The following is a 17,193-nucleotide window of genomic DNA, read 5'->3' as shown; positions in this document are numbered from 1 at the left end:
ATGCTACGCAGTGGTTCACTCCTATGGTGAGTGAGAGCTCTGAACACTTACTACCCTTGAATGTGCCCAAAGATCTCTAGATCATGGCAAATGATGTCAAGCTGACATCAAGAAATGTTCAGTTCATGCAGTGTGATTCTCCAAAACCTCGAGAAATGGTGTGGTCTCCTTTCATGGATTTTTACTTTTTCTGATTAAGGCCTATCAAAACAGTGGAAGGCATTCGCACTTCAGGCAGTGTAATTTGATTAAAGGAGTTGAAGAGTTTGAAATTGAATGATAATCCGGCCGCTGCCCTCCATTATCAATACCAGCCTGTGCACACTTTTCACAGTTCTCTTTCAGAATTTAATAGTTTCCTATCCAACATAAATTAATCAACTGTGGCATTATGTCGTTAAATCTTCAAGATTGTGAACGTAAACCCCAGACACAGGGAACTCCGATCGTCTGTCACTAGATGGTTGAAGGAAAGACTCCACAAACAAGAAAATCACCACTCAAAGAAACAATTGCCACAATTTACGAGTTACATATATTCAATCACTATCTATTAGAAATAGAAATATTAAAAAACAGAATTATTACAGAAAACAATGATGATAACCAATGATCTGATAGGAAACATTACCAAAAACTAAGTACAAGCTGTATAATTTTGCAGAAATCACCCATCTCAGCCGAGACATATATCCACCGCTATCGCCAGAACAAGAGAGAGCTTGCGAGCTCCGAAACGTGTCAGGGTGGAGGGGAGGGAATTTGCAAAGGAGTGGAGGGGTAATAGGGCGATGTTCAGTTAGCTGCAAAATCTGCCATGTAAATCTGCCCCTGTTGACTGGCACCACTGCAAAACATCCGTCATCCAAGCCGGTGTGATTGCTGGTAGAGGCCAAGTCATTGGAATTCATGGAGGGCAGAGACATAGTGGGATGAGGCATTCGAGGGAGAGAGAATTGTGATAGGACAAGTGGATTACTTCTCACTCCAAACTGCATTCTTATGCCTCAGCACCCACTTCCCCTTGATTGCCAAGGAGTAGGTATTCCTCCGCCATACTACCTATATAAGTCTTGATCTGCAGGTGGGCTGGCGTCGGAGGGCTGCCGTCGGAGGGCTTGCGTTGGAGGGCTAGCGTCGTAGGGCAGCGTCGTAGGACAGCGTTCGTAGGACAGAGTTCGGAGACAAGAGTTCCAAGACTTAAGAGTCTCCGAGCCTTTGAGTCGAAGGGCCTTTGCGTGAAAATCCTTTGCGCGAAAAACCTTAGCGCGAAAAGTCCTTAGCGGGAGAAGTTCTGCGGATAAGTTCAGAGGAATTTCTGGGGGGGTTGGGGGTACCAGAAATTTTGGGGAGAAGGTACACTAAAAAATGCCTCACAATGTTTAAACAAAGTTAATTTTTATAGAAATATTCATCTCCACCTACCATTTTTTTATACTAAAAATGAATTACGTATTAGGACTCTCACTGATTTGTGAATGAAAAACTTTGCTGTTTCTACAATTTGGAACTTTATTTTCCTGACTAGTTTCGATACACTGTATCATATTCATAGGACTAGCAGTACAAGTAGCGTCGTTGTGGGTTATATACCAAAAACCTCCCTATAACCCACAACGACACTACTTGTACTGCTAGTCCTATGAATATGATACAGTGTATTGAAATTAGTCAGGAAAATAAAGTTCCAAATTGTAGAAACAGCAAAGTTTTTCATTCACAAATCAGTAAGATGGATTTCTACAACGTGAAGGCCTCTACTATTCAGTGCATATTAGGACTCTGTTCGTACTTTTCACCAAATTGGATTCTATGGTCAAGCAATTTTCAACAGCCAATCACAGGCAAGAGAGTAGAGGAGTGAAACTGACAGAAAGGAAGGTCTGTTAGTAGAGATAGGGTTCACAATAGGGTGGTTTCCTATTTTTTTTTAATTGCCTAAATCGACAGATTATTACTCCTGGAGTACGTATTTCACGCTTTTAGATTTTTAAGTGACTATATCTATTTTTCGCGATTAAATGAAAAGTGAAAATTTTCAAGCGCGCGAAAACGAGACGCGGAAGTATGAATGCCGGGAAATCTCTCTCCGTGTGGCATATTTCTGGTTCCCGCTGCCGCCCTGTGAGGTGACCTTGAGGAGAGTTGAGCGCTGATACGACGCAGGCTGCTAGCGAGTACCCTGCTGGCTGGTAGCGCTTGGCTTAAATAAGGATTATTAATACCTTATCAAATGAAGAAAACATTCCGACCTTAGCCAGTTTTAATAAGTGATTATTAAGACATGTTTCCCTGAGCTCTGCGCCTCATGCATGCATTGGTAACCTCAGACGATGTATAACTCCTATCTTCTCGTATAGAAACTAGGTCCCTGTGACGTCACGTGGAGTGGCATCGCATGGGCGCCAATCTGGCCCTTTTCAAATGAGGATAAAAATGGACCATTGCCATTCGTCTAAACCGGTATTTCTAAAACGAAATAATTTGTATATTATAAATACGCTAATGATGGGTAACGAATCGCAATCAATGCCTTTCGTTTTATTTGATGAAGAAAACTACCCTATTGTTTACAAAGTTTTTACACTAGTTTTTTGTTTCACTTAAACATAGCAAGCAATACAAAACATGATGCTCTAAGTATGTACCTATCATTTGAAAAGGGAGCCATCATGTTGATGAGGTTATCCTAATCATTTAACAGCTGTTGAACAGTGCCACATAAGTGCTTGATTTGCAGGTACATATTTTAAGATATGACACACCCTGAACATGCAGGAGGACTGATTATAAGTGAATTTCATTGTGTTGAATCGCCATTATGTCGAATCAGTTTAGAAGGTATCTGTGCATTTAAATGTAATTACATTAACAAGTGTTTATATTAATAAATTAGCCATGAAATTACATAATTGAGGACCTATTGTGTATTTGGAAACAAAATTGACAAAAGTTAGAGTTTTAAAAAGCACATGCAAAATCAGCTCAGATCATATGGCGAATCCATCTTAAGTCATATTCTACAGAAGGGGTCTATTGTTCTCAAATTGTAGATTGGGTAGAAGGAATTAGCAGAAGAAATGGTATATTCAGAGCTACAATCAACCACCTTAAGATGACATGGTTTAATTCTACCACTCGAGGTAGCCAAGAATTAAAAAGATTATCATTGTAGTTACCTAATAATTGTAATACTACCTTAGGAATTTGTAAATAATATTGCAAATAAATAAAATTTTAGAATGGCATGCATTCTTTTGTCATACCTATGTGATTGAGTGCCTGGTTATAGTCCTTTAGCCTGTAATGGCACAGTGCCACATTATATGACAAATGAGGACAATAAGAAGTTCTTTGTTGAGCTCCAACAAATTTTTGCAAAGCCTCTTCATGTCGGTCCTCCTGGTGAAAATTAAATCTTTTAAGATCAATTTTATGAACATAATTTTGATGAGCATCATTCATTTTATGAGGCAATAAAAGCATCATAACAAGAACTTACTTTATAAAGGATACACCCCTTATTTATTTCTGTATCTACATCATCAGCGGGACAATTGTCAACAAGGCTTTTTGCAGCCATTAAATCTCCTTCACCATACTTAATAGCAGCTTTTAATTTTATCACCTGCAATAATAGGCATTCAATTTAATAATCCGTCACACAAGACAAAATTTAGTACCATGAGCAACATCTCTATATTGATGTTGCCGACTATGATACAAGTAATTCCATGCAAATTTAATATACCACTCAATCCCACCAACTGATTTAATTTCAAATTTTATATACATTCATACATATATGGCGAGCCTATTTTGAATGTAATGCTCTTTGATATTGCTTACTTAGCTGACTTAAATTATGCAACAATGATACAAGTTAGTGAAAAAGATGGATTTCTCAAATATTGCCATCCTTCTCCCATAACATGAATTAAAATGAAAGATTCATTTGCTTGAGATTGCAATGCTGCTTTTCACAAAAAAATGCAGAAAATGAGATGAACAAGATTAATTTAAGTTCTTGCCATCAAAAAACAAATAGACACTCCAGTTTGTATTAATTGCATAGAAATTGTCCATGAAATAATGATAAACCCTAAGAAGAACAATTGGGCAGTAAGCAGCAATTCTCCAGGGTTTTCTTCTGCATGCCGATCCATTTTACCGAAAAATGTATACAGTAAAATGGATAAATGCAGAAGAAAACTGGGAAGAATCGCTGCCTACAGTCATAATCCCCATGGAAGGCTACTTGGAAAATTGGGCAGTTAATAATAAATAAAGACCAATAAATCCAAGTACTTAAGGGGGTACCCACTAAGTAAAAATATTTTAACTTTCCCAGCATATAAAATGAATCGGGTTCGAGAATTCGGGTTCCATATTGTGTCCCAGCATAGTTTCTTCTCTAATAATAAAATGAATATCTGTTCTAGAGAAGAATTAAGTTCCAGGGACAGTGGTGGATGTATGGGGGGCTCAGGGGGTATAAGATATTTAGTTATATTTTCCAATATATTTACCAACTTTTACGGATTGAAATACAAATTATCTCTAATCTTAGGGCATATTTTACATGATTTTGGTATGTTACAATCCAGTGGCAGATCCAGAGAGGGTCTATATGTAGGGTTGTAGCCCCCATAGATAGATAGATTTACACTAAATAGAATGAAAATTTTGTTCGTCCCCCCACTACTGCTGGGAGGTTACCCACCAATTAGTCCCACAACCTGTCCCTATCCTGGATCCATCACTGTTCCGTGGTATAGGGTTACGAGAGATGAAGGCACACAGAATTACATTAACACTCCCTTCTATGATTGAAGCCAAGCAGTCATCATTTTGGCCACCAATTAAGTGCCACTGAGATGCTATGCATATCATCAAGTTGTTGGGTAAAGTAGTAAACCGCAACTTCCTCAAAACCACGACCTTAATCCACCTGGGTCCTGTTCAGCAAAGAGAATAGATAATAAAGGTAAGGCAACATACTATTAAATATACCTTTTCCTGAGAGTCTGGTTCATCTATCTGCGACGTTACTTTCATTGCTTCATCATAAAGACATGCTTGATACAATGATTGGGCATAATAAATCCTATAGTCCTCTTCAGAAGGAAATAAAATTGTAAGCTGTTCGTAGCAGTTTGCAGCACTTATAAAATCTTGAGAGTAAAAGTAGCAATAGGCAAGCAAAGACAGGGCGGCTCTTGACTGAAAAATTAAATACATGCACTAAAATATATACCCATTCGAATTATATTAAATTTGAAATAGTAAAATAAAAATAATTGGTTGACATACGTTTTCATGCGTCTCCAAAGTGCTGTTCAATAACTGAATGGCATCCGCATATCTTTGATCCCGAATCTAAAAATAGGATCACATTAAATAGTTGACGTATAGAAATTATCATCAGGGAAACGATTGAGTCAAGTCAATGGATGCGGTATTTCTGCGTGAAAACCACTGATAACACTTCAGAGTACGTCCAATAATTGGTATAAAGTGAGTGTAATGATAACACATACCAAAGAGTATATCGTTTTTGTGTACTCCCCGTCCTTTACTTGAACAATCATCGTTATCGCAATAACCTTTCATCAAAATCTTTCCCCGCAAATGATTGAAAGACATTTGTTTACGTTTAAATGTCATATGGAACTTGGTTTCCATGGTAGCAAATAATCGATGAATTTCGATGTCATCTCGAAACGATATGCACCCATGTCAATAAATACTGAAATAGAAATATCAGACTGATAAAAAATTATTCTAGATACTAAAATGTTCCGTGCTTTTAAAGCAAACGTATGAAATTAATTACAAGTCACATATTTGTAATACACAAATTTCATACCATTAGATATCGATAGTGATATCGATTAGATGTTGTTGTGGTCTGGGTTGGCTACGTTGGTGTGAAAGTGAACAATCGTTTATTTTCATGTCATTAATTCATTGAACGTAATTGAGATCGGTATACATGTGGGATTGTGGAATTAAATAGGCATCACCAATGAAGAATGGCTTTTCCTCATCCAACACATAATGGTGACATAGTTCACCTCAATGTGGGGGGCACAAGGTACTTCTGTGTATTGTACAATTATATTCTGTTCCTCCGAGTGATTCTGGGGGAACTTGGAGAGATAATTTTGCTGTGTATTTATTTCAGATTTTCTACATCACGTCACACGTTGATGTGGATTCCAGATTCATTTTTTACTGCTCTGCTAAGTGGTAGAATATCTAGTTTACGCGACGAGACCAATGCAATCTTCATCGACAGGGACCCTAAACTGTTTTCTATTATACTCAACTATCTACGAACCGGAGATATTGATTTAAAGAATGTTGATGTCCGTGTGCTTAGACATGAGGCCGAATATTATGGAATCGCCCCGCTGGTGAAGAGACTAATTCTTTGTGAGGACCTTACTCAGTCTTCGTGTGGAGATGTTCTGTTCTATGGGTATCTTCCACCTCCATGTAAGTATTTATCAGATATATTTACATGATTCATATTACACCAATTGATTGACTGTCATAACGGCATAAATTTCAGGCGTTCCTCTTCAAGAACCAAGTTCCACTGGAGATAACCAATCTACTAAAGGGACAACAGAAGTCTCAAGAAATGTACTCCCTCCTCGCTTCCCTGACGTTGGTGTTGTCAGCGTTAATTCCTCTCATGTTCCACCTCCCCCGTCACATTCGTCAATGGCTCCACCGCTTCATGGTGTGTACCCCCAATCTCATCATGTACATTCCAGGAGTGCTCATTCTCGCAATTCTTCATTGGACATCAGGGGTGCGGGTGCGTCTGGCGGTGTGAGTGGAACTGGGACTGGAGTTTGTGGTGTGCCTGTCAGTGTTGGTGCTTCCAATAGCAATGGTGCTGGAGTTGTATCTCGTAGCACGACGGACTTAAGAAGCCTCGGTCGGGTTGCACATTCTAGAGCGGCATCCTTAGATCTTCGGCATACGAGGAATTCATCAGCAGATCTGAATAAGTTCTTCAGGAACGATGTTGGTCTCTTGTTATCAGGTCAACAAGGTATGTTCTAATCTTTTTTTATTTTTAGTATCGCAATTTTATTTCAACATAGAGTCAAAAATGGAACAGATACTTGTAAGAAAGCTGCTAGTACAGCTAAGAGTATCCCTAGAAGTGAATTTCAAAAAGAGTGCACTTCTTCCATTTTCTCTTATAATGGAAAGTTACACTGCAAAATATTGCTCATCTATCAATATTCCATTGCTTGGAAAGTCTCAATTGTAAAGTTAGATTTCTTGTGATTGAGACTTAATACCCTAATTCGTTAGCCCTTAGGGACTGTTGGACTGTTATTAGCGTCATTTAAGGGATCACGATGTTCATGATTATATGTCAGAATAATTTATATTTTAAAAGAACTTTTGTAGGACTTTTCAAATTCTGTAATAACTTAACCGGTAAATATCTTTATTAAATACATAATTCAATTCAGTTGATATACATATTATTATGGTTTAAAACAATTATAGCCATTTCGTATGAATCAGGATTCATACGAAATAGCTAATTGTTTAAGGACTTCCACAATGTAATAGGCTTGCAATTTATGGTAGAGCTTGAGATGTCTCTCGGCTTTCACAGGTATTTCGTCAAATCATTCGAAAGTGTTTAGTGTCATATTTAAAATCTCATAACTTATTATCGGATAGGTAGTGGTACTTCATACAAGGCAGTTTCATCTTTGCTCTTCAAAGGCGTACCCAGGATCAAAACTAGAGGGGTGCAAGCCATGGTCGTTCTAGTTGTAACAAAGAAAAGTTTACTAAAACCAAGTTTTCAAAAACATTATAACAGTGCTTGATTGGTTTTTAAAATAACTTGCACCCTAAAATATATTTATTTTGATTACATGTTTTATAGTAATATCACTTTTTTGGATTTAAAGGAAGTTTGTGGAAAATTTTCAGTTTGAAATAAATTTATTTTTGCTTCCTGGGGGGGGGGGGGGGGGGTGCGCTGTCCCCTCCTGCCCCCCACAGGGTACGCCCATGCTACTCTTGCATTTTAATTTAATTCATTCTTTATCTATTCAAATTATATGAGATAACAGAATAAAAACAAAAAACGGCATTATTTTATCCCTTTATGGTGAAAAAAGTAGCCCTCTGTCTACAGCGATAGAATAAATTTGAATAATTAAAAAAATATTATACATGCTCTCAGCCAAAACTTTTTGGCTTGGAGTTCTCAAATACTTGATGTACTATTTAGATGGCCTAATGTGCAGCCTATGTGGCTCATAGGTCAGTGGTTGGTTACTTCACAACAGTTTAATCTCTTCACTCCAAAAATCTCTACTATTCCTCTCGATCATTTCACACGCTCAGTCTTTCTGAGGCTTATTAGAATACTGTAAGTGATTAGCTTAAGTAAACAGGGCTGGGCCTGAGGAAGGGGCAGTAAGGGAACAAGTCGGACATTCTGTTTGAATGCTTAAATTTACGCATATAACAGATACAAGTTTTCCATCAGACACATGGTGCAAGACTCTCCAAGTATCTCTGTCCTCAAAGCAACGCTCAGTGCCCACGTTGTCCCGTGACTCACTCAGAGCCTCCCTATTGGCTGGAATTGGTAGCAGCATTTCATATTACCTGTGCAACTTCCCACAGAGACTGGGTCCCATGCCTAGATTTTGCAAGGTGTTTGCAGTATAAGGAATTGGAGCCACACCTAAACTTCAAAAGTAACTCTGAGCTGATGCAAGAGCGGCAAGTGTGCACTCTTACAATACACTATTTTGAGACCTCATAAGCGTGCCATTGGCCCCAAAATGTTGTACATCCATTAAGGTTTATAATATGTGTATACAGGGAAGAATTCCCTTATAGGTACATGTTCAATAGTAAAGCTGTTCACTGGAGGTCCACTCTTCCCTTGTTCTATGGAAAATATCAGAACTTGATTTACCAAGTATCTTTTGACTAAAATTTATTCTGATTATTTTGGTTGGGATGGGTGACTTCATTTCTTGGTTTTGCAAGTTTTTGAGGTTTGAACTAGAATTGATGTCTAGAAGATCTGGTTTTGAAATGATTAGTACAAAAATCAGTAAGATGGCTGTTCCCTTGTTAAAAAAATTGCAATGAACTTTGAAAAGTAATTGTGCAAATGACATACCCAGTGAGATAAGGCGAAGACAGAGAAGCTATACTACTCATCATGGCACATATTACTTCAGTGGAGATAATAGGTTGCTTATTGAAGGTGTAAGTTCCTTTGCCTTCATGATTACTGCAGGATTTCCTTTGTGATTACTGCTCTCAAATTAAATAAGCCAAAGCTACAGATGAGCCTGATTCCACATGAAGTGTCTGATCTCTCCGTAAGGTTTTGGTTCCTGTCATCAGGATCATTCCAAAACAGCATCAATAGCAAGTGACGATAATAGCTTTGAGCTGTAATTTTCTGGATCACATGGCAAAATTTTCCGTAATTTTTCCATCATTGTTGTTGTTTGTTTTATGTTTACTCCATTCATTCCATTTTTCTTGGGATTATTTTTGCCTTGCAATATTTTTGGCTGAAAAAAGGAATGTAATCAAGTACATTTAGTGAAAAGGATGGAAAGCCATATCATGGAAAAATTCAGGAAAAGGTGATGCTTGCTTTGTATGGGATGGAAAAAATGGTTTTCTGTCACCTCCACTTTGCGTCCCATATTGCATTGATTGAAAATTTACTCTTTCCTATTGACTATGCAGCCTCATACCGTAATGTTAGTATGGAAAAGCTTAAATATTGTGTAATTCCTGATGACATTTTCGTATTTTGCTGAAATTTTTGATTTTTCGATTTGTCGAATTTCTCTGGGCTTTGAGCTGTATTGGTTGGGTTGGCCTTTCTCCTACCACTACCTTCCTACTGTCTGTATAAAAAAGGCAAGACATCCGAGTTTGAGGTGCACTATTGTCTAAATGAGGTAATCAATTTCAATTCAACAAAAAGCACACGAAAGAGAATTTATTTCTACGTTGAATCATCTACTTCAAAAAAATTTCCACCCCATAGTATACCCGGTACTTAATTTTTTTCTAAAAAATGTACTCATTTTTTTGCGCATAAAATCAAGTTACCCAACTTTGAGCGCTTGTTCTCTTAGTTTTCATTGCAATGACTGTGAATTTTGATGTAAGAAAGCTAGATCTATTATTTACAGCTTTTATAAAACAAATTGTTTATATAACGGAAATTGATAGATTTATTGTAAACAACGCAAATCTTTGCTAAATTCAAAACCATTATATCAATTGAAAATTGATTAGTACCAATGAATGCTACAATGAATTGAAGGCTAGTGTGAAAGATATAACATTTACAGTAAATATGTGTCACTAATAAAGTCAATATTGCTTAATATTTATCTAAATGTTTCACACGTATACTGACCACTCCGTCGTGGAAGAGGGAGGAGAAAAGAGGGGCGTGGTTGCCACCGACTTGGCAGAAGCAACCAGTTGATTATTCATACACTGCCAGGGTACAATGCGTCATGATGCACGATATGGCAAATGTGCACGGCTTTGAGAGACTCTTTTCTGTTGCTTTGTTTTGGTCTGCCTCGCTAGGTAGAGCAAAAGCGACAACCAGAGCTCAAAACAAGAATAAATATCAAATGATATTGAATACAGTGCCGACATTTTACGTGTATAATCCACTTACTTGCATTACTGACATTCTACGGCACACAACAATACTTATACATTTTCAATTGACCCATTAGTTTCGAAGTTAGCAGAGATTTGCGTTGCTTAAAACAAATCCGTCAATTTTCGTGGTGTAAACAATTCGTTTTCTAAAAGCTGTTAATAATAGATCTGGCATTCTTATATCAAAATTACAAGTTATTGTAACAAAAACTGAGGGAATGCCAAGTGCTCAAAGTTGGTCAACTTGATTTAATGCGCAAAAAATGGGTACTTTTTTTAGAAAAAATTTAGTGTAGGAAATACCATGAGACAAAATTTTTTAAAGTAAAATGATCCAACGTAGATATATATAACGTAATAAACTCTCTTTTATATGCTTTTTGTTACATGGAAATTGATTGCCTCGTTTAGACGATAGAGCTCCTCAAACTCAGGTGTCTTGCTTTGACAGTAGCTACGTCAATGACTATACGTTAGTTTCTGATAAATTGAGTCCTTGAATATAAAATATGTATATATGATATCTATATGAATGATGGCTATGACCTTTCCAGGGAAAAATGACATGTGATTAGAGTCATTTGTATTTTATAAATATGATTGGTCGGTAATATGTGATTTGCATTTGGAATGATTTCATTTGGTTCCATAGGTTTTTCATCTTAACAGGTGCAAATCTAGCCTTACTACTCATTTCTTCCATTGGTATTAGTTGTTCATTCATACATTCACAATAAAATTTCATTATCAATTCGTATCATTTCTTATTATTTTTCATCAATAAGTTGTTAAATCATAAATTCTAAATTATCTGAACCATTAAAAAAACCAATTTTTGCTTCAGATTTGAGTCCCATATTACGCTAGTTGATTATTAACTCATTTGTGTGGAATGTGTTAATAATCACATGCTATTTGCAATGGAACATATGCTAAATTGTGTCTCATTTTGTACTAATATATTTCAATGTATACCAGTGAAATAATAAAAAAAGAAAAATGTCCATTTAAAAATATGCATAATAATATCTGGCCATATTATGGGCGGTAAATTCCATTACATTATTTGATTTTTTTTGTCTATTACAGGATCTGTATGGACTGACCCTCTTCGAGTGCGTATAATCAAAGCTCATCATAATTGGATCGTGGCAGCCTATGCTCATTTTGTTGCTTGTTACAGGTAACAACTAAAATATATATGCTATGTATACTTTCTGGAATTACTTGGTGGAACTCCATGTTTAAATATGAATTAATTAATCCACTCTAAATTGAACTTTCACTGTGAAAGGCTTTTCAGACTAAATCTTTTGTCAACACTAATATATACCAATCCAAAATACCGTATTAACCCGTAGAAGCTGCGCACCTTTTTTCTGGAAATGCCTTCCTACTCCTCTTTTATGTTCTTACCATTTTTTTTGAGATACCGTATTTCTCCTAATATAGTCCCCCCCTAATTTTGAGACCTCAGTTTCGGGAAAAAATAAAAAAAATATGTTTGAATATAGTCCCCCCTTTACTTTTACCATGGGCATTTTTGGAAAATATATTCAGATAAATATGGTAATTCACCTAATGCTCATCACACAATAACTCTCAATCTACTTTATTTTTTCCTCTAATTCTTTGTTCTCCTGCCCATCTGATGGGCATGAATATAAAGAGCTCATTTGAAGACTGAAGTCATGCAGTGACAATTACTGCAATTACATTTGAATTACATTACTGCAATTACATTTGAAAGACAGTTGGTTTAATTTAAAAATGAGTGTAATTTTATTTACAAAAATATTTTGATTAATTTGTGATTATTTAATTTATAATTAAATGCCTGTTATTATATTTAATGGATTTTTGCTTGATGTCAGCGCTGTTTGTTATGTTTATACGAAATTATCTTTTTAATTTTATTGGTATGATAAACCTTTTATTTATACTTAATTATAAATGCAATTCAAAGGAGCCCTTAAAAATATCATAACTCATTTACTCTTCATCACTGGCCAAACTTTTTGTATAACAATGTTCTGTTCTCAAAGTACAAATGTATAGAGGCCTTTTATTTTACGAATTGGTTTAAAACTTGGAAGAGGAGTGGAAAGGATGGCTGTAGTCACTGTTCACTTTCTATTCCTCCTCGTTTTATGCTCTCTACTACCTTAACTGAGTTTGCAAAATGTATTTGAGGCAAAATTCATGAAAAATTCATCTTGAGAAGGTGAAGTTTCATTGATACCTTTTGATGTGAAGAACAAGAGAAATGTGGAAAATTGTGCCAATTTATTGTACATATATTAATTACCTATGTTAGTTCATAATTTTCTGAGTCTTAGGGCAATACCTGTGCTTTTTTATATATTATATCTACGTAAGAATCTAGAGGATATTTTTGTTTTTCTTGAGAATGTTTTGTTTTTCTGTATAATTTAGGTTAAAGGATTCCAGTGGTTGGCAGCACGTTTTCACCAGCCCTCACATAGAGAGTATCATAGAGCGGGTGGCTATCAATGCCAAAATGGGGCAACAGGGTTCAGGGCAGGGAGCCAGTGGCTCTGGAGCTCAAGGGGCTGCCGGTGGTGGGGAACCTGGTCCCTCCTCTTCATCTTCCAAAATGGTGGCTATCTCATATGGCAACCAAGTCCGTTTATGGGGTGTCAATGAGGATGGTGTCCGGACCAATATAGGTTAGTATCTGTGTGAGAAGAGTATTCTTTGTTGAATGCTCCATAGAATGTTTGGAAATGACATGGAATGCAAGACTGCGTTGGGGTTATGGATTTTCAATCTCTTTACTGCAACATTCTTGAAAGCTTTCAGTGCCCCTAATAAATAGTAACGTAATCTGCATATTTCTTTTCCGTAAATCTTTTAATCTAGGAATTAAAATGTTTTAAACTTCTTGGGCTATCTGGTCTGGATATGTAATGGATTTATGTATTTCATGTTCTGATAGAAGCAAAAATAATCTTTAAAAAATGTTGTTAAATAAAGGCATGTTACTGTGGTGTTTGCTAAGTAATTTAATGCTTTACTTTTCTTTAATAAGAATTTATGTCATCGTCTACTTTTTTCTAGGAACATTCAATCTTCATGTTCGTGTTGAGTACCTGTTTTTCATAGGAAGCCAGTTGGTGGCACTTTCACCAACTGGAAAAATTGGTGTTTGGCATGCCATGACTCAGCACTGGCAAATTCAGGATGTTGTCCCAATAGCTTCCTTTGATTCTGCTGGATCATTTCTTCTCCTTGGGTGTAGTAATGGATCAATTTACTACATTGGTAAGTAGAGAGGGTAATGATTTTTGATTTGGAATTTTTAGCAATGTGACTTTGTTGTTTTGCAATATATTTAATTCAATCTCGCTTGATATCCTTCAGGAAACACTGGCAGTGTTGTTATGTCAGTGGGATAATTCAGTCTCTATTTAATTAAAATCTCATTCAGTGCGTTGTTTCAATGCCATCCATGGGCAATATAATGAATCCAACTTCACTTTGCTTTATCAACTTCAATCTTGCTCATCATCAACAGTCATTAATACGTGGATTGGTTTTACAAGGCTTTCCACTCAATTCGCCTATCAGCTTATCTTTAAACACTTTCCTAATTCTTCTATTTTATATCCTTCATCATCTACTCAATGTGTGTCATCTGAGGTATATGTCTTCCATTCTTCCCTTCGACTTATCATTCAATGATAATATTTTTCTGACTCTATGTATTGTGTCTCATAGTGTGACCTTTTGAGTTGTCCTGTCTTTTTCCCTCCTTTTTCAAAAGCCTTTTCTCCTGCTCTTCTAAAATGTAGACATTATCACACTATATATTAGAGATGTGCGTATAGTGTCGGCGAATACTCGAATACCTCAAATACTAGAAAGTATTCGATATTCGAGGTCTCGAATAATTATGCTAAGGGTACTATCTCAAATACCTCGAATACTTTGAATTTCGCGTCATACACTGTTGCACGCACGTAGTTGGTAGTTGACTCCGAAAAATGTAGAGAACTCTAGTCTTTTAGTGCATGCATCGCCGTTTTAGGCAAGTTGACGAACTACATCAAATTCGCGGGTTAGAGCGGTGAAAAGAGTTCGACGTGGGGAACCGAAATTGATTGGGTAAAAAAATCCGAAAATCCCAGGTATCCCCCATCAGGAGAACTTTGGTGCCGTGGGATAGTAACATTGGCGCATTTCCCACGATCTGCTATCCCCTTCCATTCAGCATTCGCCTCACCCACTCTGACGATTTCCTCTTCTCCGAAATCAAACAAAAGGTCACATCTCGCGCAAGGATCGTATTACGAAGACCTTAGCTTCGAAAAAATATCAAGTTACCGGAAAATAATAGAATCGTGTTTCACCCTTCCCTCTTTCACCCCCACTGACCATTTTCCCGCATCCATCGTTTGATAAAAATGAGATGAGGTGTTTACCATGTGTCATTTGTGGCTAATAACGACAGGCACTTAGTTTGAATCTTCCCCAGGAGATGAAACTACTATAGTGAGAAACTCAGTGCCGTGGGATAGTAACATTGGCACATTTCCCACGATCTTCTATCCCCCTCCATTCAGCACTCACCTCACCCACTCTGACGATTTCCTCTTCTCCGAAATCAAACAAAAGGTCCCAGCTCGCGCAGGGATCGTACTACGAAGACCTAAGCTTTGAAAAAAATATCAAGTTACACGAGAACAATAAAAACGTGTCTCACGCCTCCCCCCCCCCCCCCTCTACTCACCCACTGGCCTTTTTCTGCTTACCTGCTTCGAAGTTCCCCATTTCTGGAGGTCTACTGCTGCATGAGTCATGAGATATTACACTTTTATAGGATTGAAATATTAGTAATGTGCGCATAATTTAAAAAAGAATAAGACCAAACACGACATATTTCTGAGCTTTATTTAAGCATTTTACGCTAGAAAATAAATGTCAGAAAGACGAAGAAATATGACGGAGACTTAGCATTCTGGCGAAATGCCCAAATTGTTTCCATAAAATTAAAGTATTCCATTAATCAGCTAAATTCCTGTTTGAATCCTTTAAAGGAAATCGCAATTACTCGCCAAAATCTTTGGTTTCCTGCTGCTTAGGCAACCTAGTCAAACATTCCCGCATTCATCATTTAGTATTCGAGGTATTCTAATATTCGAGCAATTATTTAATATTCGAATTCGATATTCGAGTTCGAGAAGTCTGCTATTAGACCCATCTCTACTATATATCCATTTGATCTTTATCATTCATACAAACTGTTATTACGAACATTCGGTTTTTCGGTCCTGTGAACTTCGTAATTACAAATCTACTGTAATTGCTATAGATTTTTAAAAGTTTTGTTTTACTCTTTCTTACTTTTTGAATTTTATACAAAGTCTTTGCTGCTGGTCAGATCAGAATAGTGGCTTAATAGTCCTGTTATCTCATCAACTATTTTTCTCTGTTTGCATCCACCTTTTCTAACTATTCTTTGAAATACGTGTAAAGCAGATAAGATATATAGGGTAGACAATTATGGAGTGACATTCAAAATTTACTCTGCTCTTGTTCTTTACCTTGGTATTAGGCTTTAACCACAAGTACACAAACATACAAGTCAAAAATGACTCATATTTTATTTTTCAGACATGCAGAAATTTCCATTGCGTATGAAGGATAATGATCTGCTGGTGACAGAGCTTTACAGAGATCCCTCAAATGATCCCATCACTGCCATATCTGTATATTTAACGCCAAAGACAAGTATGTATGCTCTAAATTATTTCAACTATAGCATTAAATAACTTTCCAAATAGTTGACAATGGCTTGGTGGGGGTTCTGTTATGATGTTATTTAAGAACCCATTATCTATTCCACAATAGCTCATCTGGTAGCTCAGTGAAGTTTCATCATAAACCAAGTCAAATTAACTGTGTAGTGCTCATTCTTTTGTTTATAAATATAAATTATCTTTTATTTAGATAATAGTGATTCATAGGAGCACCACTCTTTAGAAATTTTCCCTCTAATAATTATGTGTTTCTAATTGTAATAAAAATTTACAGTAGCAATGTACCAATATAATTTCATTAGTTGCCAGTTCATGAAGACTCCCGTTGAAATGGATGCCAATGATTGGTTTTTAGTTATCTCTGTAATTATTGCATAATGATTTGTAATTAATGGTAGTTTTGATAACCCTTGAAGGTTCTGAGATATATAATGAAAATGAACTCATCAGGCTATTTTGAATATCACCACTAAAAGGAGTATCTTTTGTAAGTAGTCTAATTTTGGATTCAGTTCCTTCAAATGTTTTTTGCAGAAAATTTAGTTTATTTTCATGAAATGAAATCACTAGCTGCCCTTATACTCCCAATAAAAGTTTCTGTCCTTCAATTTGTCTCTCCATTCGTACCAATCTCATCTTTTTTATTTCACCTTTTCCGTTTGTTTTTTCATTAGGCTTATGATGCCATCAT

The 17,193-nt window shown here is 36.4% G+C and overlaps 2 protein-coding genes across 4 annotated transcripts in view; one reads left to right on the top strand and one right to left on the bottom strand.

The window, feature by feature from the left end:
- LOC124168507 (tetratricopeptide repeat protein 30A) overlaps positions 1-5,678 on the bottom strand; it is a 31,865-nt gene extending 26,187 nt beyond the window's left edge. For all 3 annotated transcript variants that reach the window (XM_046546830.1, XM_046546829.1, XM_046546831.1), the window contains exons 1-5: positions 5,541-5,678; positions 5,314-5,379; positions 5,014-5,223; positions 3,503-3,628; positions 3,267-3,402 (exon numbers count right to left, since the gene is read on the bottom strand). In XM_046546830.1, the coding sequence (XP_046402786.1) occupies positions 3,267-3,402; positions 3,503-3,628; positions 5,014-5,223; positions 5,314-5,379; positions 5,541-5,591 (589 nt within the window). In that variant the 5' untranslated portion in view covers positions 5,592-5,678. The remainder of the gene's footprint in view (positions 1-3,266; positions 3,403-3,502; positions 3,629-5,013; positions 5,224-5,313; positions 5,380-5,540) is intronic.
- A 230-nt stretch (positions 5,679-5,908) lies between these two features.
- Positions 5,909-17,193, top strand: part of LOC124168506 (BTB/POZ domain-containing protein KCTD3) — a 34,771-nt gene continuing 23,486 nt past the window's right edge. Inside the window, exons 1-7 of the mRNA XM_046546828.1 lie at positions 5,909-6,097; positions 6,188-6,501; positions 6,578-7,069; positions 11,809-11,902; positions 13,156-13,409; positions 13,801-14,004; positions 16,357-16,473. Of these exons, the coding sequence (XP_046402784.1) occupies positions 6,036-6,097; positions 6,188-6,501; positions 6,578-7,069; positions 11,809-11,902; positions 13,156-13,409; positions 13,801-14,004; positions 16,357-16,473 (1,537 nt within the window). The 5' untranslated portion in view covers positions 5,909-6,035. The remainder of the gene's footprint in view (positions 6,098-6,187; positions 6,502-6,577; positions 7,070-11,808; positions 11,903-13,155; positions 13,410-13,800; positions 14,005-16,356; positions 16,474-17,193) is intronic.

The sequence above is a fragment of the Ischnura elegans genome, chromosome 11 (assembly GCF_921293095.1).
Source record: "Ischnura elegans chromosome 11, ioIscEleg1.1, whole genome shotgun sequence".
NCBI classification, from domain to species: Eukaryota; Metazoa; Arthropoda; class Insecta; order Odonata; family Coenagrionidae; genus Ischnura; species Ischnura elegans.
Note: the sequence above shows the minus strand (reverse complement) of the source record. Positions and strands in the feature narration are given on the sequence as shown.